This window comes from Cavia porcellus, unplaced genomic scaffold (assembly GCF_034190915.1).
Source record: "Cavia porcellus strain 051 isolate PalLab524CR breed Dunkin Hartley unplaced genomic scaffold, mCavPor4.1 scaffold_8, whole genome shotgun sequence".
In the NCBI taxonomy this organism is placed as follows: domain Eukaryota; kingdom Metazoa; phylum Chordata; class Mammalia; order Rodentia; family Caviidae; genus Cavia; species Cavia porcellus.
Window position 1 is genome coordinate 42151546 of NW_026947491.1, and position 25081 is coordinate 42176626.

Sequence of the window (25081 nt, forward strand, 5' to 3'; positions counted from 1 at the left end):
TCGAGACCCTACTGAATAGGCTTTATTGTATTTGTTACTATCTCTTCCAAGTAGTATGCTTCTAATTTTTCTGCGTATAAAGTGTGGGTCAAGATAATCAGAATTCCACTGGTAGAACTAGGTAAAAAGAAGTGCTTTAAGGGAAGATTCTGATACCAAGAATAGCTGGTATTAGCATCTTACATATACAATCCTAAACTTTTGCTCTCATCTGTGGAAACTAAAGATCAGAAAAGTTAAGTATTCTGTCCAAAGTCATGAGATTTACATAGTGTTTCTAAAACCCACCCTGCATACTAACATAGTATGGCCTTTCAGTTGGGAATCTCTTATCTAGAGTCATCCCCTCTCATTCCTTGTCACCTGTAGGGATTCCAAGTTGGGCCTGAAACACCTCTGGAAGCAAGATAATTAGCTCAGAAATTTTTTGGATCATAAGTGCAAAAATAATCAGCCTACTTTGTGTTAGTTGTATCCCTGTGAGTGGAAGGTGCAGCTAACAATATGTGACTTTCTTATAGAAAAGAGAAAAAAAACAAGTAGTTGTACTTTTTTCATAAATTCTGACCCGATGAATATTACAGGACTAAGTAGGAGGCTAAGAACAGGAGTAATTAGTTCAGGATCAGTCATGATAAAGTTGCCATTAAATCCAAACTGTGACCATTAGATTTTATTGATTCTTTTCATTTTTAGAGCTGGAAGTGAGAGGCTCCTAGTTTTTTATATGCCTGACAGCAAATGAAAGCCAAAATCCGGCATTCCCAGGCCATGCCACATATGCAGGTACACATAGTGTACATCAGCCTCCAAATGTGTCAGGAAAAGGAGAGGAAAGTTGAAAGATGAGAAAAGGCAGGAAAGGTATGACTTTATTTCTGCTAGCTTTTTACTGAGAGGTAAACATGATACATAATAAGTATAAGGTAAGCCTCGAGACCCTAGGATATTATCAGACTATCAGGATGTTGATATGCTTCAGTGATTACTGCAGTGACCTGTTGGCTGAAGGTCACATCACACTGGTTTACCTAGGTGTTGTTAGCAACTCATCAGCTGTTGCTATGTACTTGTAATCCCAGCACTCTGGAAACTGAGGCTGGAGTATCGCTGAGGGTTCAAGGCCAGCCTGAACTGGAGAGTGAAACCCTGCCATGACCAGTGCAGCAACTACCATAGCTTTTGGGGATCCCAGGGTGAAGGACCTCAGATGGATGAGAAAAAGAGACAAAAACTGGGGTCAGGTAGAGGCCTCTTTCTCCTGATGAGAGGGAAGGAACTGCCCCTTACTATAGGGGCATTTATTTATACATTTAGCAATTTAATGTCACATGATACCCTGTTGCCTAGTAATCTACCCTAATGGCAGACCAAGGGCCTGATTTTGGGGGCCCAGAGTCACGGTTTTTGCAGTTCTTCCCAGGTAGTCTTTATTCTCAGACCTAGTGGGCAGCTCCCTACAAAACCCTCTCTCAAAAAGATAAAAACTGTTGTTACCCTGTTGGCTGGGATGGGGATTGAACCAGGGCTTTCTTTCACACTAAACTATATCTCCAGTGCTTGTTGAAACAGGTTCTCATTAAATTACCTAGGCTGGACTCATCCTGCCTCAGTCTTTCAGAGTGCTGAGATTAGACACTTGTGCCACCATACCATGCTTCAATTACCCATCTCTTACAGCCATTATTTATAAAATATGTGTGATATTTATCAGCTTTTGCTAGTGGAAAAAGGAGTTTATTAAGGCTAATATTCTAAAGGGCTGTTCAAAATCAAGAAGTTTGCATTACTGATCAAGAAATACATAAAGAGAACCAAGTATAATGGCACACACCTATACTCCCAGCACTTGGGAGAGTGAGGCAGGAGGATGGCCATGCATGCAGTTATCCATCTAGGCATATGACACATAAATAAAACACTATTGTTGCTGAGTGTGGTGGTGCACACCGGTAATCCCAACACGAGAGTTGGATCCTAAAGCAGGAGGGTTGTAGATTTGAACCTGTTCTAGGTAATTCAGTGACTTAGCAAAACCCTGTCTCAAAATAAAAAAGAGCTGTGGATGTAGCTCACTGCTTATTCTCAAAGGCTCTGGGTTCAATCACCATTATCACAGAAGATACACATATGTGCACGTGGGACTAAGAGTTTTGCTGCATGATGGGATGTATGCCTAATATCCTTGAGGCTCTCGGTTTAATCGTAGTGCCAAGTCTCCACTGTCTGCCCAGATCTCTCCACGTTCCACATTCTGCTATGTTGAAGTTCTATCTTACTATCACATGGAAAAATCCTATTTTGAGTACTATTTAGTGTAGAATTCTTTCAACAAAACATTTAGGTTGTAATAAAAGATGTTACAGGTGGGGGCTGGAGATTTAGCTCAGTGGCTTAAGCGTCTGCTTGGCAAGCACAAGGTCATGCGTTCGATCCCCGGCACAAAAAAAAAAAAAAAAAAAAAAAAAAAAAAAAAAAAGATGTTACAGCCAGACCTGATACAACCCTGTATCCCAGTACTCAGGAGGCCAAGGCAATTCTTGACATGCATGAGGTCCTGAGTTCAATTCCCAGTATTTCCCCCGCCACCTAAAACTACAAAAAGTTAAGATAGGAGGATCACTGTGAATTTGAGACCAGCTTGGACTACATAGAGACTTCAAGACCAGCCTGAACTGTATAGTAAGACCCTGCCTCCAAAAAAATTTTTTAAAAAGCCAGACGTGGTGGCATATGCCTGTAGTCTCAGAACTTTAAGGCTAAAGCTAGAGGATTCCCAGCCTTAACTCAAAAAGAGAAAAAAAAAATCTAAAAACAGAAAACCTAAAATTCTTCTGTATTAGTATATGTTTGTAGTACATTATGTTTATTTCTTTTGTGGAATTGGTACATGTACATATGTAGGGGTTGTGCAAGCAAAGGGAAAATAAAGGGATCCACACACTTAAGGGTCAGCAAACTGGCTGCCACGTGGCCAGCATAAACAAGCAGCTTTTATTGAGATAAAGAACAAAGAAACTCATATTGCACATGCTTAGATTGTATAACTTGTTTGCTTCTTTTCCTTACGGGACCTCATGTTTTTACCTTGGTGGGAATGTTTCAAAGCCTGTACCTTCTACCAAAACACTGTCAACTGGATGTGTCTGGGACAAAATGGAGTCAGTGTGGCCTCTCTACATACCTACACATCTGTTTTGTTTTTTAAGGCAGGGTCTTGTTTTACAGTCCAGACTGGCCTCAAAATTGTGACAGTCTTCCTGTCTCAGCCTTCGCCATGCTGGGATTACAAGCAGGCATCACTACACTTGACTGCATGTATACAACACATTTTAATTCTTTTTTTCATCCCCTTCCCCTCTGTTTCTTCTGTCCTCCTTTCATTTCTTGATCTCCTTCAAGGTCTGTCTCCCTATTTCCAACACATCATAAAAGCTAGTGCTGACTTAATATCATCTTGTTTTGAAGTCCCATCAAGCTGTTGTACACCTGTTTCCACTGGTTTTAACATGTGGTATCTTACTATATGCGACAGTATAAACAAAATTTTTTATAGGCAAAGAGATAATGTAGAAACCATTGTTCGTTTTCTGTTAACTGGTTCTAAATACCCTGTAATTTCTTCATTCTCTTGAATAGCTTCAGACTGATTTGATATGCTTGATGCTATAGTATATGAAGTTACACTCAAATAATTCAAGGAAAGAGGCACTATGGTGACTACTATTATGTTAGATTATCTGAGGGTGAAACACAGTGATACTTAAATTGTTCGGTTCTGACCTGTGTTGGTCTAATACAATCCTTTTTTAAAATTAAGCTGTTTTTTTCTTACATTTTTTTTCAATTAAGGGAAAACTAAATTAAAAAATAGTGGGATATATTATAGTAACTTTTTTGTTTTCCTATTAACCTGATATGATCCCCAGTATTGCTCTCCCCATCTTGTTCTGTCAGATTTTACTATATTCTATTTTATTTGATAGTATCAAGTTTGAGGGTATAGGCAACCACTTTGAAGGCAATAAGATTCACTAAGATGCCCATTATGGTTTGACTATTATCTTCTTTTGAAATCCTGTAAGGTCTCCAGTGTAGGTTTTATTGGTCTTGTTCTGTACTGTTTTGATCAATTCTATTATACCTGACAATATAGGCAACTTTTTAAAAAAAATAGCAACAGGCACAATGGTAACCATTTTAGATCACCTGATAATCTATTTTTACATCATGTACTATGCCCATCCTTTTGTTCTAACCGACTCTGTTTTGTTTAGCCATGTTAGGTTTTATTCTCCAAAAAAATAGTAAGAATTGTGGCAGTAAAAAAACCCAAAAAGTGTAATTGTTATTAAAAAGAGAGGAAAGGAAGATGGTCTAGGGGGTATAACTGCGTGTATGTTTGAGTGTGTAGGATGGAAATCCATATTACTGAACTTTTGTTGGATCATTGATCAGCACTGTCTGCAATCTCATTATATGAATGTTCACTTTACATGCTTCAATTTTATAATTTGGACAACTATTTCAAACATGACAATATGTAACCTATTAACTAGTGATATCTTACTGTATTTTTTTCCTTGACATTCTGTATTATTTGTACCCTTTTACTGCTTTGTTTTTTTAATTTTACTTTTTTTTCTCTTTAAATAAAAAAAAAAGATATATCAATTTTCCTACAAATGACTCAATTTTTATATTTCCATATGGCAAACTACATGGTACCTTGGTTCATGAATACTTTTTTGTTTGCAAACAGTTTGGTTTACAGAAACATTTGGCAAAATTTTGTTTTTGTGCTGGGCGTGGTGGCTCATGCCTAATCCCAGCACTCCGGAGGCTGAGGTGGGAGGATCATTTCGAGTTCAAGACCAGCCTGGGCTACAAAGTGAGCTCAAGGCCAGCCTGAACAGCATAGCAAGACCCTGCCTCAAAAAAAAAAAAAAAAAAAAAAAAAAACCCTCAAGTGTATAAAAGACTTATTGCTCAGTCTCCAAATATGTAGCGTCCATTTCATTCCTTCTGATGAAAGCACTATGTTTAGATTCAGTATTTTACTTTCTGCTGGAAGCATATGTGTGAGGCCAAAGTAGTTGGAGAATCATGAGTTAATAAGGGAATAGCGTAGAATTGGGGACTTGAGAAAAATACAGAATATCAGAGAGAAAAAAAACGTTAACAGTAGCTTCAACAAAAATCAAGTTTGTTTGTTTCAGGTAAGAGTTCAGAATTAGGCAGCCCAGGGCTACCATGGTCACTCCTATTCTAGCTACCTGACTTTTTTACTCTCTGTTTGATCAGTCAGTTATTATTATAGTTATGCCACATACCACATACCCCAAGAATCCAGCGCCCTGAAATAACAGCAGTTGTTTTTCACTGTGAAATACTGGGTTAGCTGGGCTGGACTCTGCCTCCAGCTGCAAGTTGAGTTTAGAATTGTTCATGCGGCTCCTCTTCATGGGACCAACAGTTCCCAAAGCTGTATTTCTCTCAGGGCAGATGGCAGAAGCAAGAAGACCAGCCAAACCACACAAGCTAAATTTTCAGCTTGTATTATGGTCTGCTAAAGTTTCGTTATCCAAAACAAGTTAGACTGTGCCCAAAATCAGAGATCAGAGAAGTGGATTCTTCTCATGTGACCACAACTAGGACAAGAAGGAAAGGATTCTGAAAAAATCAGCTGATCTGCCACAACCCTCTTGCTCGACTGCCTCAAGGTCCATTAGGTTGCCTAGTAGGTGAGAGAAAAACTTGAGAAGAGAAACGTTTTCCTTGACATATTTTCTAGAAATTATACCTATGACTTCCCTTTGCATATTTTGCTTTCATGCTGAAGAATACAGTTTTTTTCCAGACATGTGTCTAGCTGGAAACTGGGGCCTGGGTTATTAAGGAAGAAAAGAATAGGTATTAGGTTAATAAGTGGCTTTTGCCACAAGAAACTTACAGAGCTTTGTTCAGAAAGACATGTTTACAGGTGCATCACTGCATCTTTCTGGAGTTACTAGCTTTAGTACTTTTCTCACTTACCTACAGACTTGAGAATTGCACCCAGGAAAAAAATAATGCACACAAAAAAATCTCAAGATATTGCCACTGAAGTTTTGGTGGCTTTATCTTTTTTGTTTGTTTTTTAAATGGTACTGGGGATCAAACTCACAACCTCACACTCACTTGCCAGGCAGGCACTGTGCAACTGAACTATATATCCCCAGCCCTACGGTTTTAAACTACTGTGCAAAATTTACTTTAAAAAAAATCTCATGCTAGAGCCAAGCATGTTAGTGCATGTCTATAATCCCAGCACTCAAGAGGATGAGGAAGGAGGATCACTGAGTATAAGACCATCGTGGGCTACATAGTGTGCTAAAGGCCAGTCTGAATTACAGAATAAGACCCTGTCACCAAAACCCAGAAAGAAACAGTTTGCCATGCATTTATTTTTATAGTGTGAATTCAGGATTGGACAGTTTCCACAATCGAGTACATTCTAGGTCTCTGCTTTAGGGCTCTTTCAGAAGTGATATATCTGCAATCTGTTATTCATTGTCCTAAGAAATGTTGCATATTATATTCAGAATTGCACTAGATACTTCGTAGCAAGTAGATTCATAGTCAAGAGTGTAGGGACTGCATTATTTTTTTTTTCAACCTTTTAATTTAAAAAGGGAGGCAGAAGCTGGAGGATCACTGTGAGTTTGAGGCCAGCCTAGGCTGCATAGTGAGACTCTCTCAAAAACCCAAAAATAAAAATAAAAAATAAATACAAAATTTTTTACGTAGTTTCACATTTTCAGAAAAAGTTACCAAATGGCACAGAGACTTCTCTTACTACCTTTATTTGGTTTCTCCCAAATGTTTATCCTTTTTAAAATGATTGTATGAGCTAAGTGCTTTTGTTTTGTTTTTTAAAGTTTTAATGTATTTATTTTGGTGTTTTGAGACAGGGTCTCACTACATAGTTTATGCTAGCCTTAAATTCAGTATGTGGCCGAGGCTGGCCTTGAACTCACAATGATCCTCTTGCCTCAGCCTCCTGAGGGCCAGGACTGAAGGCATGTACTACTGTGCCAGGCATTCATCTGTTTCATTATATTCTGAATCTGTAGATTTTGGCAATATTTATTTTTTGGGCAATATTTAATATTAATCCAGTATAGTATCAGTGCTGGTCAAACCCCAGTTGGCAGTCAGTTTGTTTTGTTACCGTTTTGCCATCTCCCCAGTTCATTGAATTGAGGTCTTAGTCTTCAAGTGACTGTCAAGCAAGACAGGCATCCTAGCACCTTCTCCTGTAGAGCTACCCCTGTACTTATTCTGAAGTGTTAAACCCATGGAAACTTATTCTGATCCCCTTACTTATTCTGAAGTGTTAAACCCATGGAAACATAGACAGGATAGCATAGTGCACAACTATATTCCGTCTCCTAGATTTACTGGTTGCTAACATGTTGTTTTTCATTGAACTCTGAAAGTAGCTTGCAGACCTCATGACATTTCACCCATAAGGATTTCAGCAAGTATAAAATACTTATAATCAAGCAGAAGTCTATTATTATCCTGTTGAAAAATTTAGCCAGTTGTGATTCTGTAATGCCTGTAATACCAGCACTTTGAAAGCTGAGACAGGAGGATATTGAGTTCAAGGCCAGCGTGGAGGATATACCAAAGACCATCTCTAAAAGGAAGAGAGGGGTAACTGTAATCTGATGCTATCAGCCAATTAAAAAAATTTCTCCACTTGTTTATGATTGACATTTTTGGGATAATGAGCTACCTCCCCAACGTTTTAAAAAACTGACTGATGGATTTTTGTTTTCCGGTACTGAGGACTAAACTCAGAGCCTTCACACTGAGCTTTTGGTATTTTACTTTTTAAATTTTGAGACAGGGTCCTTATGTGCTGCTCAGATAGTACTTAAACTTAGGTTTTTCCTGAATTAAGAAATGCTGGGACTTCCAAGTACTGAGATTATAGTCGCTTGTCTTTGTTTGTTCATTCATTTTTTGGGACTGGATCTTGCTTGGTTGCTGAGGATGGCTTGAACTCGCAGTCTTTCTTTCTTGGACCCCTGAACAGCTGCTATTGCAAGTGTGTGCCACTACACCCAGCAAAACTTAGGCATTTTTAATTTTTTTAGTAACACATACTTATACGTATATATGGGGTATAGTAATATATTTCAGTGCATGTACATTATGATTGGACCAGGATAACTGGCGTGTCTCTTCATGTATCCTCTCTTTGTGTTGGAAATACTGAAAATCCTCTCTATAGTGCTGAGCATCGGTACTTGCCTATAATTCCACTACCTGTACTCAAGAGGCTGAGGAAGGAATCTCAAGTTCTGGGCCAGCCTGGGCAACTTGGAAAGACCTGCCTCTAAAAAGTAAAATAGGATGGGAATATAGTTCAGATATAGAAAGCCACTAGATTAAAAAAAAGTTATTGCCAGGTGAAGTGGCACACACCTGTAATTCTAGCACCTGGGAGGTTGAGGCAGGAGGATCACAGTGAGTTTGGGGGCAGCCTGGGTTATACAATGAGTTGAAGGCCAGCCTGAACTACATAGTGAGACCTGTCTCCCATAAATGGATGGATGATGAGTGAATGTTTTGACCAATTTTAGTCTGGAAGTGCTTTGGAAATGTGAAGCTTGAATTATTGTCTCCAGCGAGTTAATTTCTGCCTGTACTTATAGGTGTTGGTCCAGCTTCTGTGATGGTTGGGAATCTGGTTGCTGGAAAACGCATAGCACAAGCAGCTGGAAGGGATCTGGGGCAAATTGAAGAGAACGATTTAGTACGCAAGGTAAGTGCTGACTTTTGAACTGAGTCAAGGGCATAACTTATATTGCAGGGAACAGAAGAAGGATGAATAATAATGACTTTTGAAAATTGCTTGCCTTTTTCTGCTTTCTGACTACAGCATCAGTTTCTGGCTGAGATTTTGCAGTGGCGTGCCCAGGCAACACCTGACCATGTCCTCTTCATGCTGTTAAATGCCAAGGTAGGAAAGTTCAGTTGCACATCTGATTGGCTGCATCTTGTGGGAGTAATTTAGGGCTCTTGGTTTCCTTTAATTAGAAATTGTTACCACCTCTGAAGAAGTTAGTACTTTCTCCTTGTTTTTATACACGAGGATAGGTTGTGCAGGATAGGCTCCAAGGCAGTGCAGCATGGCATAGAGGTGTTACTCAATACAAACAATCCATGACATGGCAAACAGGAGGCAGCAGGCAGCAGTGGCAGGCCTGCCTTCCCTCTGTCACTTTGTGTTGTAGCCAGGCCATAAACCCCAGGGTAGAGCTTCCATCATCTGCACTCCCAATCCCAGTACCACACCTTTAATCCACATTCACACACCATAAATCTAGTCACTGCAGAAAGCCCCACCTATGACCACATGAGGCTTTGAGGGAATATCTGCATACAAGCCATGACATATCTTGTGATGAGTCATTACAAACATTGAGAACCGATGCTTTTGTGGTAGAAAATATGGGTCTTCTTGCTCCTTATATCTCTGTTATGCGGGCTTCTTCTTAGCTCACGGATTCACAAAGATTCTTACACATCATTAAGAAGCTGTTAGCATACTCAATTCTCCAGTTCCTTCCCAGACCTGGCTATGGTTAAAGTTGTGGATGCTATGAGATTGATACTCTCTAGGCATAGACTCAATTTTGTTTCTTGGTTAGAGAAATAATATAAGTGAATGACTGCCCAACAGACATGTATTTCATTCTTCTACACTTCCTGATATTCTATGTTAGATTTATCCAGGCTGGCAGTGTCCTAACGACGTGTTCCTTATGGCTAGAACATCATTTTACTGAACTTTAATTTGCTGCTGTGCTTTATTAATCCCTGACTTTAGCCAAAAAGATACTTATTTCAGTGTTATAACCTTACTGCCCAATAATAGAGAGCTAAATAAGTTATGGCATACAAGCATGATAAAGTACTGGGTATATCCAGTGCAGTATCATAGAAGAATGTTTGTTATCCAAAAAAAAATCATATTAGAGGAAAATAGGATATAAAGCATTAATAATTGAGTATATACTGAAGATCCTAGTCTAGGTACATTCCATAGTATATAAGAAACCAAGGTGCCAAGGGCCAGGGATATATATAGCTCAGCAGCACGGCATCTGCCTGGCAAGTGTGAGGTCCTGAGTTCAATTCCCAGTATTGAAAAAAGAAAAACCAAGGGGTATAGATCACACAGTAAGGAGTAGGGTTAAGAAATTAGTTCTTTAAAAAAGTTTTTTTTTTATCAGTTACAGTGATGCATGCCCATCATCCCAGGGCTCTAGGACAAGTTCCTGCCCAGCCTGGGCAGCTTAGCAACTTAGACCATGTCAAAATAAAAAAAAGGGCTGGAGACATACCTTGATATCTAAGCCTTGGGTTCAGTGTGCTATTTCAGCACATGCCCGCAGCATGCACCAATCAAATAGAGATAAGCTCTTTCCATTCATTTGAACTTAGGCTGTGAGCACACATTTTTTTTTTTTTTTTTCCTTTTTCTTTTTCTTTTTCCTCAGTACCAGGGATCGAACTCACGACTGCCTGCTTGCAAGGCAGGTGCTTATGCTGCTGAGCTAAATTCCCAGCCCCAAGCACATATTCTTAACCAACACACTCTACAGTCTTTGACAGGTCATATAGTATAATGGTGCTGCTTTTAAATTGTTATATATAAAATTACTTATATTGTATACTAGTTTTTAGTACTGTTTTATGTTAATCAAATTTAAAAGTTTTTAAAGAAATAGCTTTGTAAAACTTGTATTTTGTAGTCAGACAGCATGAATATGTAATCCCAGCATTCGAAAAGCTCAGGCAGAAAATTCACTGTGGCTTCAATGTCAACCTGGGCTACAAAGTGAATTCAAGGACCAGCCTTAACAGCACAGTGAAACCCTGTCTCAAAAAGACACTTTCTCCAAAAAAAAAAACAACTTGTGAGATTTTTATCCATTTTAAAATTATAGTATGAGACAGTCTGTACTAGCATGATAGAGAACAACCACCTAGAATACCATTTGGCATGTCCAGTATGATTGAAGCTTGGCAACCTGCTGACCCCCAAGTTACATTTTGAGCCCTGTACCATATCAGAATTCAGTGTGTTTAACCATCTGAATACATGTCCAAAAATGACAGTGTTCATCAATAGTAAAATAGATAAATTGTCACATCTTCACACAATGAAATATTATATAGCAGTAAACATAGGACTGTGACTACATACAGCAGCAAGATGATGCTTATATTTGAATGAAAAAAATAGCACAAAGGAGCTGGGCATGATGGTGCACACCTGTAATCCTAGTAATCCAGAGACTGAGGCAAGAGGATCTTTATAAATTCGAGACCACCCTGGGCTACAAAGTGAGCTCAAGGCCAGCCTGAACTACATAGCGAGACCCTGTCTCAAAAAGACCAAAAAAAAGAAAGAAATAGCACAAAAGGGTATATACAATACAGTTTCATTGATATACCTCCAAGAAATTTCATGTATGCTAAAAATGTACAGGAAAGAAAATCAATAGTTAAAAAAGTCAAGATGATAGTTATCTGTGGAACAAAAGAAAAGACTGTGAGTGGGGGACCTATAAGTGATTTGAGCTGCCAGGCTCACTGATGCTGGCTTACTGGGTTTTCATAAACCACCTGTATGTTTTGTACTTTTCCTTACATATGCCATATTTTGCAAGGAGGGACTTCAAAAGCCTAGCTCAGTAAAACTTTATGAAGGTGCACAGGAGCAATTATTCTCAAGATCAAGAAAATTGACCCCTGCTGGGCATGGTGATACACACCTGTTATCCGAGCACTCGGGAGGCTGAGGCATTAGGATCACTGTGAGTTCGAGGTCTTCCTGCACTACAAAGTGAATTCAAGGCTAGGCTGAACTGCATAGTGAGACCTGTCTCAAAGAGACGAAAGAAAGAAAGAAAAAGAAAATTGACCCCTTTCTCATCTCTTAATCTTTACTAATAGTTGGTAGACTCTATTTTTGTTAGTAAATTCAGAGCCAAATTTGTGCTTTTGCACAACAAATGGATCAGCACTGTCTTTCTGTTTGTTTGTGATACTAGGGAACTCATGGGGAGCTTACCAGGCAAGTGCTGTGCTGCTAAGCCATCTCCCTGGCCGAACATTTACTATCTTGACCTCACTCTTCCTGCTGTCCTCATTCTATTATACTTTGAATTCTTTTATTTCCCTCTTCTCTTATTTCCTCACTTAAAATTTTCTTAATTGTGTATTTTTAAAATCACGTTAAGCAAGAGAAACTTTAAATATTTGATGTAAGTTAATTTTAATATATCCTGAGTACCTGCAGACACTGAAAAAGGGAGCCTCCCACGAAGCTTTTTGTTGGTTTGTTTTGGTTTTTGAGACAAGATCTGCTGTCTAGTTCAGGCTGGCCTCAAACTTACAATCATCTTTTTGTCTCAGCCTCCCAAGTGCTAAGATGACAGGTGTGCACCACCATACCCAGTTGCCCCACCTAGCTGTTGATACTTAGGAAATTTTTACAAATGATTCACAAAGGGTAATTTGCCAAAGCGCGAGCCTTTTAGGCAGTGTGTCATGGTGACTGTATTTGCCCTATTTATTTCCTCACTGAGCTTCATGTTTGTTTGGGAGTTGTTCTGTGGCATGGGAAAGTTCCACTAAGCTACCTTGCCACCTTATCCCTTTTCACTAAATTGCCTGTGCTGGGCCACAACTTGTGATCCTCTTGCCTCTGCCTCACAGAGTGCTGGTATTAGTGTGTGCCTCCACATTCGACCACCTGACTAAGCTTTGATTGGCTTATCCTTTTCTCTGTTTAAAGGGAACTACTGTGTGCACAGCCAGCTGCCTCCAGCTTCATAAGCGAGCAGAGAGGATTGCATCAGTTCTGGGTGACAAAGGACATTTAAATGCAGGAGACAATGTGGTATTGCTCTACCCACCTGGTAAGTATCAGTTTACTGATAGACTAGACTCCCATGTTCCCTTACTCCCTCATGTACAGAATTCAGGGCCAAAGTCAGCAGCCATGGAAACTGCATTCCTGGCACCAAGAATATCAGCTCAAGAGCTAAGATGCAGCCCCTCAGAGCTGTCCATGGGATGGCTCTGCTAGAACCAGATCTGCTGTGCTTAGACTTCCATTATCAGTTCTTGGCACCAAAGGCCCTCAGGAAATGTTGAATATACATGAGTGAATCAGTAAATGAATGCCTGAACTTTCTGACTTTGGGGAACCCTCAGAAGCTCACACCAATTACAGTGAGAACAAGGGGTCCAGTTGCTTTTGTACAGCCTTCAAGATACTTAACGAGAGCTTGGGCTTCCTGTCTCTGTGTTTTCCATCCTTTCACTTCCCTACATAGGCTTCCCTGAATTTTGCAGGTTTTTTTTTTTTTTTTTTTCTAATTAATGTCGGTTAATAACATTAACTTACTTTCAAGCATCTGTCAAGAGTTTCTTCTTTGCTATTTATTTGTGGCTTCTTAGTTTTAAGTTGTTTTATATGCTTCTTCATTTTCAGTTTCTTTTACTTTTTAAAATTTCTTCTGATATCTTGTTAAATTGTAGTCTACATATCTCATGTCAGAAACTGATTTTAGAAGATCTGCACTTAGTTTCTTAGTGATATTAGGGAGTGGTTTTGTTTGTTTATTTGGGGTTTTTTTGTTGTTGTTGTTTTATTTTTCTTTTTTTGAGACAGGATCTTGTTATGTAGTTTGGGCTGGCCTTGAACTCACTGTGTAGCCCAGGCTGGTGTCAAACTCACAGAGATCCTCCTGCCTCAGCCAAATTCTGGGATCACAGGTGTGTAGCACCACACCTAGCTTCTTAGTGGTACTAGTGGTTAATGATCTCCTAACCATGCCCTTTGTCTTACAGGCATTGAGTTGATTGCTGCATTCTATGGCTGCCTATATGCAGGATGTATACCTGTGACCGTCAGACCTCCTCATGCTCAAAACCTTACTGCCACATTGCCTACTGTCCGCATGATTGTTGATGTAAGTATCAACTGTACCTTGCTTTGTCTTTATCTCATTAAGCCCAAATTCAAACAACTAAGGATCCTTAATAATTTTCTAGTTTTGTTAAGAAGTCAAATTTCGGGCTGGGGATTTAGCTCAGCGGCATAAGCGCCTGCCTTGCAAGCAGGCAGTCATGAGTTCAATCCCTGGTACCGATAAAAAACGAAAAAGACAAAAAAAAAAAATTAGAAGAAGTAAAATTTTACTAAATGTGATGGCGTGTATTTGTAATCCCAGCACTCAAGAAGCTGAGAGGGGAGGATCATCAGGAGTTCAAGGCCAGCCTGGACTACATTGTGAGACCCTGTCTCAAACCACTCCCCCTCAAGTAAAATTTTAGCTGGGCATGGTGGCAAATATCCACAGTTTTAGCACTTAAGGAAGTTGACACAGGAGGATGCAAGTTTGAGCTCAGTGTGGGCAATTTAATAAAATCTTGTCTCAAAGTAGAAAAAGGACCAAGTGTGGTAGCACACACATGTAATCCCAGCACTTGGGAGGTTGAAGCAGTAGGGCCGCCACAAGTTTGAGGCCAGTGTAAGCTACACAGTGAGTTCAAGATCAGCCTGCACTACAGAGTGAGATGTTGTCTCAAAAAAAACAAAACCGAACTTCCGGGAAAACATGGCGGACAGATAACAGCAACTACCGGAGGCTCTCTGGAAAACTAGGCTCAGAAGCCAGGTATGGTGCGGACTAAAGAGACATAAGCAGGTGGAGTTATGCTCTGCTGACTCAGGAACAAACTCGGCTGAGAGAAACCAACTTGGAATGCAGTCCTGGTGCTAAAACAGGAACAGAAAAGTCTCGCTGCTGAGGCTGGACCCTGCGCCATTGGAAGCCACGATTTGGGTTTCTCGCCGTGCGGCGGCTGGCTGCCTCTACATCGGCTCGGCAAGGAGAGAGACGCGCAGAAACTCTGAGAACGGGAATCTGCGAACGGAGTCGAAAACAGGACGGGCAGGGAGGCATGTTCTGACTTGTGGCGAGGTGAGTGAGAGAAACTGACACTCCACCACAGTTTGACTCCAGCGGACTTTCTGGGCCCGAGCAGTCCTGCGGGAGCAGGGCGCGGTGGAGACTCCAGCCACACATTCCCCTCTCGGGCGGGATTGGTGAAAAGTGCCTGGCCTGCGTGACGCTGCCGGCGGACCCCGTAGGCTGGCCCAAACCAGATCCTAGAGCCTGCCGGAAGCCAGGAGGGGCGGGCCTCCGCGTAGGCTGCCTGGTGCGCAGCGGTGAGTGGGAACACCTAACCGGCGCAATTCGATCAGGCTGTGGCTGGCAGGGAGAGAAGCTGGGCCTCTCATATAAGCTTGCATATATAACGAACAGAGAATATGGGAAGAGGCAGCAACAAGAAAGGCTCCTCGGCCCCCAATTCTGAGAAACAGGCAATAGCAGACACCGCACCAATACACATAAAGCACCATATAGAGAGCCTCATAGACCAATTCAGGAATGAAGTTATCAACGACCTGAAGCTAGAAGTATGCAAAATAGTTAGAGAAATGCTAAGCCCCACCCAAGAAAAAACAGATGGTGGAATGGAAGAACAGAAAAAGAGGGGAGAATTGTTTGATGGAGAAAACAGGGAAAGCATAGAATACGTGAAGCAGGTTCAAAGGGACTACCAAGAAACTAAGAAGTCTATCGAAGACTGGCATAACAGCTTGAAAGAAACTAAGGACAGACTATCTGAACTGGAGGGCAGAATTGTAATATGGGAGAATGAAATGAAAAACTTCTTAAAAATAACAAAGAAACAAACAGCAATAATACAAAGACAAGAAGATGATAAGAGGATCCATAACTTAAGGATTAAGAACATAAAAGAAGAAGTAGGGACACAAACAAGTGAACTACAAAAGCTACTCACAGAAATAATCCAGGAGAATTTTCCTAATTTAGCAAAAGGTAAAGATACTCAGATGTATGAGGCATACAGGACCCCAGCTACCTACAACCCAAACAGAGCAACACCCAGGCATATAATAATAAAAATTCCAGAAATTCAGTACAAGAACAGAATATTAAAAGCTGTCAGAGACAAGAAACAGACCACTTACAAGGGAGCACCCATCAGAATTACAGCAGATTTCTCTGCACAAACCATCAAATCACGAAGAGCGTGGGGGGAAATAATTCAAGCTTTGAAAGATAATAATCTCCAGCCAAGATTGAGATATCCTGCACAACTGTCCCTGGAAATTGATGGAAAAACAAGATGCTTCCAGGATAAAGAGGAACTGGGGGAATTTGCAACCACCAATTCAACTCTACAGAGAGTATTGCAGGATATTCTAAAAAAGAAAAATACAAAGAATCCAGAAATAGTGGAGGCCACAACTAATGGAGCAGAGAACAAAGTGAAGAAGACAAACTGACAGCTACTGACAGAATAAGAGCTCAACAGAAATGAGGCAGAGAAGATTGGATGATAGGAACAGCTATTTTGGAGAAAATGACATCTTAATAGGTAATACTGATTTAGTACCATCTTGTTTTGAAGTCTCATCTAGCTTTTGTCCTTCTGTCTCCAATGGTCTAAATAGGTTGTATCTTACTGGATTTTATTATGTATGATAGTATAAGCAAAAACCTTTTAAAGACAAGGAGATTATACAGAAATCATTATTCATTTTCTGTTAGTCGGTTCTAAATATTCTGTAATGCTGTCATTCTCTTAAATGGTTTTACATTGTTTTGATATACTTAATGCTACAGTATACGAAGTTGTACTCAAGGATTTCAAGGAAAGAGACAATATGGTAACTACTTTTAGGTCAGGATTATCTGGTGGTGAAACACTATTCTGCTTAAATGGTTATGTTTTGATCTGTGCTGTTTCATTGTTATGCCCTCTTTTATCTCAATCTCCACTCCATTATTTACTTTTTTAATACTTTTTTAAAATTTTTATCCTTTTAATTAATGGAAAAAATAGCAGGATATATTATAGTAACCCACTTTGACTTTCCATTACCTCGATTTAAAGCCCTGTATTACTCTCACCATCTGGTTTTTAACTGATGTTCCCCTATTCTGTTTTGCTGGATAGTATCAGGTTCGAAAATTTAGGCATCAGCTGTGAAGATAATGAGATTCATTATAACGCCCATTCTCGTTGACTTTTATCTACTTTTGAAGACCTACAATGTCTCCAATGGTTTGGTTTTGTTGGTTTTGTTCTTTACTGTTTTGTTCAATTGTATTATAACTAATGGTATAGGCAATTCTATTAGAGATAGCGGGAGGCATTATGGTAACCATTGTTGATCACCTTGTATTATGTTTTCACATTATCTATTATGTCCACCCTTTTGACTTGACCGATTCTGTTCTGTTATGTCACATTTGGTTTTACTCTCTTCCAAAAAAGTAATAAGAACCGTGAGAGCAATGAAACCCAAAATGTGTAATAGTCATTGTACAAAAGAGAGGAAAAGAAAGTGCTCTAAACTATATAACTGCATGTATATTTAAGTGTATAAGATAGAGTATGATATCACAGAATTTTATCAGATCATTGAACAGAACTGTTTGCAGTATCATTGTTGGAATGTCCACTTTACAAGCTTTAATTTTGTGACTTGAACAATTATTTCTAAGATGACAATATGTAATCCATTAACTTGTGATTTCCTACTGTTCATTTTTTTTCTGCAAATCTGTATAACTTGTACCCTTTCTCTGCTTTTTTTTTCTTCTTAAATAAAATATTAAAAAAAAAAAAAAACCAAAAAAAAAAAAAAAAAAAAAAAACAAAACCGGGACTGGGGATTTAGCTCAGCAGCATAAGCGCCTACCTTGCAAGCAGGCAGTCGTGAGTTCGATCCCCGGTACCAATAAAAAGGAAAAAGACAAAAAAAAAAAAACCAACAAACAAAAACAATAGAATAAGGGCTGGGAACAAGCTGAGTGCAAGGGGCCTGGGTTCAGTCCTCATTATTGCAGAAAAAGAAAATTATAAGTTTTTCTCATAACACCTATCTCCTGTTCTTTAATCTGGCCATTGACCATTGTTATTTAGTAAAAGAACTGTAAAAAGGTAGTTATTAGTGAGATGTGGAATTGTGGGTATTTATCATGGACATTAAGGAGATAAAACCTTCATTAATAATTCCCCCTAAAACTTGTCCTTCCTTCATAAAACATGTTATCTGTCTGATACTTTCCCTGTACAGTAAGAAGGGTAATTTCCCACACCAATGTCTGATTCTCTCCCTCATGTCAGGTCACTTTTATCTTTTATTTTTAGTTTTGTAAATTCAGTCAATATAGCATTAAAAGATGTCCAGGGCTGGGTGTGGTAATGCATGCATGTAATCCCAGCACCCTGGGAGGCTGAGACAGCAGGAAGATATGTTTGAGACCATCCTGAGCCATTTAGTGATTCAGTGACCCTCTCTTTAAAAAAAGCTAGGCCTATAGCTCAGTGTGAAGGCCCTGAGCTTAATCTCTACTGCAAAAGAAAAAGACAAAAACAGATGTTCAGGGCCCAGTAGTATAGCACTCATCTAGCATGTGCAAGGCCCTCATTTGATCCTTAGTACTGCAAGAAAAAAAGGAAGAGACATCCAAATTTTATTCTGGAGTATGAGATATAAAGTTTTTACCAAATTAAGGAATTGAATACGTCTGTCTTACATCATATTCTCCTGTACATTAAAGCACAAGGCAGTGTTCACCAATGGGCTGAAAGGTTACAAAATTCTAATTAATGTTTGCTTATCTAAGAATTCCTGTTCTGTCAACAGCATAAAAGTTCATCATAAATGGTTTTATTACACAGCTTAACTCAGTAGAATGCCCTTATTATGGTCAGAAAAGCAGGGAGAGCAGTTTCTTCCTGTTGATACTCAATTTCTGTTGGTTTTCATTTGCAAGAGTCCTGGGCTGGGCTCCATGACCGTCAGGGCTTCTGTGTCGGTGTCCCATGAGCACTGCAATGGTCAGGCCGCATCACCTCTTGCACCAGACCAGTGCACTTGGTCGCTGTCTTCTCACTCCCTGAGCGTGCAAAAGTCCTCATATTCTGAGCTTCAAGAAATACAGGATTGCAGGATTTGTACCAAGATTTCATAAGCTATAACTTGTTGCTTGGGGAAGAAATTCCATTATACTAAGAGAATTAAGTATTGTACACTTACACTTACAGCAGTAAAAATCTCAAGGCAACTATTTAAAAAGTTAATAATACCCTGCCCAGTATGGTATGTAAGTTGCTTTTAGCAGTAGCCAGAGTTGATTGCTGTTTGATTTCTAGGTCAGCAAAGCAGCCTGTATTCTTACCACTCAGACCCTAATGAGGTTACTAAGGTCCCGGGAGGCAGCTGCAGCTGTGGATGTGAAAACCTGGCCAACCATCATCGATACAGGTGAGAGAAAGTGTTGTATCTCCAGATCTGTTGCAAAAGCAAGAATATTTGTCATGTGGGATTTTCTACATTGTTATGTCAGACATGTTTGTATAACTTTTGTGTTGAAACACATTACGGCTGCTAAAGAAGAGAGAAAATCTTGCAAGCAGCAGAATTGGGCCTTGTTTTTTTTAATCCAGTCTGCCAGTCTGTGTTTTATTTAGAGAGTTAAGACTATTTATGTTCAAAGTCATTATAGACAGGCATGCATTAGGTCCTGTCATTATGTCTTTCTAATACTTGATTTCTCATGCTTAGTAGCCTATGTGCTCTTCACCTTCTGTGTATTGAATTCCTTAAAGTATTTTCTGCAATGATGGCGTAGTGGTTGTGAACATTTTAGTTTATGCTTGGGAGGTCTTTTATTTTTTCCTCTTCTTCCTCTTCCTCCTTTTCCTCCCCCTCCCCCTCCTCCCCTCCCCCTTCCCCTCCTCCCCTCCCCCTCCTCCCCTCCCCCTCCCCCTCCTTCCTTCCTCTTCCCCCCTCCTCGCCCTCCTACCTCCTCTTTCCTCTCTTTTTCTCCCTCCTCCTTCCTTCTTTCTTGAAATAGGGTCTTGCTTCGTAGTGCAGGCTGGCCCTGAACTCACAGCCATACTCACGCCTCAGCCTTCCAAGTATTGGGATTCAAGTGTGTACCACCACACCCATCTTATTTCTTCATTTTTAAAGGAAGACAAAAGTTCATATTCATTCAGCTGTACATCCAAAGGACTGTACAGTAATTAGATCCAAAGAACCAGCTCATAGTACTCTTAAGAGCTCTTTTTAAAAAATACTTAGCCAGGCATGATGGTGCACACCTTTAATCTCTATTCTCGGAAACTGAGTCAGGAAAATCATAAGTTCAAGCCTGCCTGGAAAGCTTAGTAATTTAATGAGACCTTACCTTAAAAGGAAAAAACTGTTTAAGAGAAATTGTTCTTTTTAAAACTTTATTCTTGGGCTTGCAATTTTGCTCAGCGACATAAGCACGTGCTTTGCAAGCTCATGGTTGTGAGTTCTATCCCCAGTACCCAAAAAACCAAAAAGCTTTATTCTTTTGAAATTGCCTGGCTCTGTAACTGCTTCATGACTTTGTAATTACTTTCTTGACCCCTGTAACCACAAGGGTGTAACCCAACTATAGGCTTGACTGTACCATTGTACGAGGCTTCATCAACTGATTACCATTAATCTATCTTTGTAACCAGTGATCTCACCCTGCTAACTAATCAGAAGAACTGGTAGGCCATTCTATGTTGCCTTTCTGTCCCCTTTGTACCTCCTGCTTGTGCATCATATAAAAACTCTAGACCACCAGAGATCAGAACCTGATATTCTGGAAATGATCCCAGTCTGCCTGTCGATGTAAATACAAATGCCTTCAAGTCCTGGGTGTCATTTTAGTGTTTCTGCTTGCTGTGTCAGCCTCAAAAACAAATAAGTGGGGTGCTGGTTGTACATACCTGTAATCTCAGCACTGGAGGTGCTAAGGCAGGAGGATCACTGCAAGTTAAGGTCATCTTGGGCTATAAGGGGAGTTCATGGCCTGCCTGAACTACATAGTGAGACTATGCCCCCCCAAATATGTATGTATGTGTGTATGTGTGTGTGTGTGTGTATATATATGTATGTGTGTATATATATACACACATACATATCAACCAAATGCATAAACATTTTAAAAAATAAAATACTATGCTATCACTTTTGGTGATTAGGATATTATACCACCTGTGACCACATATATATATATGTAGAACTATATGAAATACTGAGACAGTCTGACCCTTGACTACTAGAGCCAGCATAGTTGAGACATTGGACTAGAAGACCAGAATGTGTCACTAGAGCTCACTGCCTGTACCTTTGACTGCAACGACCTTCTCTAAATGCTGCCTCTATAACTGACTCCCATGTTCACAGCTTTTTTTTTTTTTTTTTTTTTTTTTGGTGCTGGGGATCGAACTCATGACTTCACGCTTGTCAGGCAGGCACTTACAACGCTGAGCTAAACCCCTGGCTCCTGACTCCCATATTTATTGAGGAAATCTATCATATGATAAGAAGATTTCAAAACTGTAACATGTATGAATTTTAGGTGATGCTCATAAAAAGGGAGAGCCAGGTGTGGTACATACCTATAATCCCAGCACCTGGGAAGCTGAAGCAAAAAGATTCTCAGTTCAAGCCCATCTTGGTCAACTTAGTGATTTGGCAAGACATTGTCTCAAAAAGGCCCATTCCCAGTAACACACACACAGGTGAGAGAACTGCATCGTCACATACCTCATACAATAATGCTGGGGTTTAAAGACCAGCCGCCTGTTTATCACTGTGCTGTATTAATCCTTAACTAACCTGCTAAATGAATTCATCAGATGTAGATTTGCTTGTTGATATTTTCTAGTGGTGTCTTCAACCCTCTTCCTGCCTCAGAGTGAAATTCATGAACTACATGGTTAAATATGAGGAGCCAAGCTTTCACAAATCCCAGAAGCTAAATTTGGTTAGAGCAGAGCCACAGAAAAGCAGTTGAAGAGCAGTGGCTTCCATGTTCTAGTGTGTGTGATAACACTGAGATTTTTCTTTTTCTTTGCAGATGATTTGCCCAGAAAAAGGTTACCTCAGCTGTATAAACCACCCACTCCTGAGATGTTGGCATATCTTGATTTCAGCGTCTCCACAACTGGCATGCTTACAGGAGTGAAGGTAAAGTAGTTTGGATGTATGAACTCACCAAAAGCTGGTCAGATGCCAGGCTGCCATAAATAGAGATGACCACTGCTTCTGAGACATGTGATGCAGAGGCCAGCTGGTTGAACTGGAGGCCAGTAGGTGGGGGGATAAAGGATCCTTGCTATATTTAAATAAAGCCTTGGCTCTTCCAGAATAAGTTATCCTAAGGAATCTGTATTACAAATATCTGAACCTAGCGTAGAAGCTAACTGATAATAATAAGAGTTCCAGTTAAGGTCACTGTGTGATCATAGATTGATATAACATTTGGGGGAGGGGGCTTGAAACAGGGTCTCATTGCACAGTGAAGGCTGACCTTGAACTCACTATGTAGCCCACTATAACTTTTAAATCTGCGTCTCTATATTTGGGATGCCAGTTCCATTCTGTTCCATGTTCCTTACTTTTTAGATGTCTCACTCTGCAGTTAATGCTCTTTGTAGAGCCATCAAGCTCCAGTGTGAGTTGTATTCTTCTCGGCAGATCGCTATCTGCCTTGACCCTTACTGCGGACTTGGCTTTGCACTCTGGTGTCTCTGCAGGTAAGAATGGAGAAGCCAAAGAAACAGAATGTATGGGGCATTCCTGGGGCTCTCATCCTTCCCTTTGCTCCCTTAATTTGCTAAGGTTTTTAGTAAAAGACTTTGTCTGAGATGTCTGGTTTTGTCTGGATTCCCTTTTCTTCTCTATTTTATGCTTCATATAAGAGGGCAGTTATTTGGTTACCTTTCTGTACATCTTCCTATAATCCTTGTTTTAGAAGCAAAGCCAGATGGTAGGCTGATACTTGGGTGAAACATGACGTGCTTTGACAGCCAGAATATACTCTCTCAGCTTGGCAGGGAAGAACTGCATGCTGGGATGCAAGGATAGCATGTGGCCTGGAAGTAGTTCGTTTGTCCTGGCCAGATTGCTTCTTGAGGGAGAGCAGGTTCTAGCTCCTTCCATCATTTTCCCCAGGGACTTTATGTCAGACCTGTATTTTCACTTACTTGTGAACATTCTGAATGCTTTACAAATAACTGTGACTCAGTGTTCTCCTCCTCTGACCCCAACTTTGTTAGGTTGGGATTATCTAGAAAGGTGTCCAAAGCATTATCTTCAGCGTCTATATCTGCTTGGCCTACGTAATTAAATGTTATGTTCTTTGGCTCAGTTCTGTACTTACCTGTCTATAAGAATCAACTGTCTTTAACACATTCTGCCAACTCGAACCACTGGGGGTACATGTGTGACAGTATCAGCATATAACTTGTATCACTGGTGGTTCAGGCTGGTCAGCTACAAGACATACAAATTGCAGACACATTGTGAATGTTAACAAAACGAAGACAGATGTTTTTGTAGTTCATAAGTGTGATGACTTGGTCTTCACACTATTGTGTGAGAAGCATCTTCCCTCAGATTTTGATACAATGTTGATACCTTTTTCATCTAATGTGGAAAAGAGTATTTAACAGACTGTCTTAGTTTTGTAGAGAAGGCACCCACAACTCCAATATTTTCTAAATGCAGGCTTCCTGGGCTCCTCATGTTTCTGATCTATACAGGGTGCATGGCTACAGATCACATGTATGATACATGACTATGCCATTCCTTTGTTTTGATCCTAGTTGCTCTGTTGGGGTTCAATCTCATGCTTTCCTTCCCTCATCTGTATTGTTGCAAATAGATCGTCACAGCCTTTCTTCTCAGTGTTCACCTTCCAGTGGCTCATGTCTGTAATCTCTACTCTAGTTGCCGGTTTTGCTTCAACTAAAACCACCCTTGAAGGGTATAATCTAACCTACCAAGGCTAGGTAAGCCCTTTCAGAATTTAGACCCAGCCTTTCTAGCCTTCCTCCCCACTGTTCCCAGTGTAGATTTTCACTGGAATGCTATTCCTAACCATGCACACCCCATACATCCCTGCCTTGGATGTGCTGTTCCTCTGCCGTGAATACCCTCCCCTTCCTCCCCACTTCTTACAGCCACTCAAATTCTTCCTCATTCTTCGGACTCCAGCTGAAATGCCTCCTACCCAGTAAAACACAACCACTTCCCCAACTTCCTCATTTGAACAAATTGCTCTTTATTCTACAAACTCAGTGTCCTTTATTCACAGCTGTTGTTACCACACCTGCCATAGTCCGCTTTATTTTGTGGTTACTGCATCTTGTGAATTGCATAGGAACAAGGCTGATACTTAGACCTTCCATTCTGATATGACTGTCCACTGTCCTTCCCATGTAGTAAATATGTGTTACATTGATGGTGTTCTAAAACGAGGTGTCTAGGATGAATTAATAATGTAAGTTCTTGCCTTTCTTCATTGCAGTGTCTATTCAGGTCACCAGTCCATCTTAATTCCTCCCATGGAGTTAGAAAACAATCTTTTCCTTTGGCTTGCCACGGTCAACCAGTACAAAATAAGGGATACCTTTTGTTCCTATTCAGTTATGGAGCTTTGCACTAAAGGACTGGGTAACCAAGTGGAAGTGCTAAAGGTAAGTTGCAGCCACAACAAATAACCTAAGAAACCAAGGCTAGGCTGGTCCGATGGCAGTGGGTTATCAGAGCTTATTAACATTAGTGTCACTAAAGTTGGTATACCACCCCCCCCCCACTGCTAAATTTGACTGGCTTTAAAAAAAAAAAAAAAGAAACTAAGGCTAAGTAAGTCATAAAAGCCTGTAGAGATATGAGCCAAGGCATGATAATAACAGAGTAGAGTTTAGCAGAAATACTTACCTGCCTTTGTCCAGCCAGACATTTAAATAGGTGTTTTATAAACTGAGGAAGTTTTAACTCTTCGCTTTACCAGTTTCAGTCTACTAGTGTGCTCTTTCAGGATCTAACCAGATTCTGGCATTGTAATGAAGAAGATAA

The 25081-nt window shown here is 40.1% G+C and overlaps 1 protein-coding gene and 1 non-coding gene across 6 annotated transcripts in view; both read left to right on the forward strand.

The window, feature by feature from the left end:
* Nucleotides 1–25081, forward strand: part of Dip2b (disco interacting protein 2 homolog B) — a 220058-nt gene that overhangs the window by 181208 nt on the left and 13769 nt on the right. For all 5 annotated transcript variants that reach the window (XM_063254739.1, XM_063254741.1, XM_063254743.1 and 2 more), the window contains 8 exons: nucleotides 8709–8818; nucleotides 8936–9016; nucleotides 12866–12989; nucleotides 13927–14048; nucleotides 19342–19453; nucleotides 22077–22186; nucleotides 22625–22755; nucleotides 24531–24699. In XM_063254739.1, coding sequence (XP_063110809.1) covers nucleotides 8709–8818; nucleotides 8936–9016; nucleotides 12866–12989; nucleotides 13927–14048; nucleotides 19342–19453; nucleotides 22077–22186; nucleotides 22625–22755; nucleotides 24531–24699 — 959 coding nt within the window. The remainder of the gene's footprint in view (nucleotides 1–8708; nucleotides 8819–8935; nucleotides 9017–12865; nucleotides 12990–13926; nucleotides 14049–19341; nucleotides 19454–22076; nucleotides 22187–22624; nucleotides 22756–24530; nucleotides 24700–25081) is intronic.
* LOC111753340 (small nucleolar RNA U13) lies at nucleotides 23549–23653 on the forward strand. Its single transcript, XR_002788155.1, has one exon. It is a non-coding gene; the product is annotated as a small nucleolar RNA U13 (small nucleolar RNA).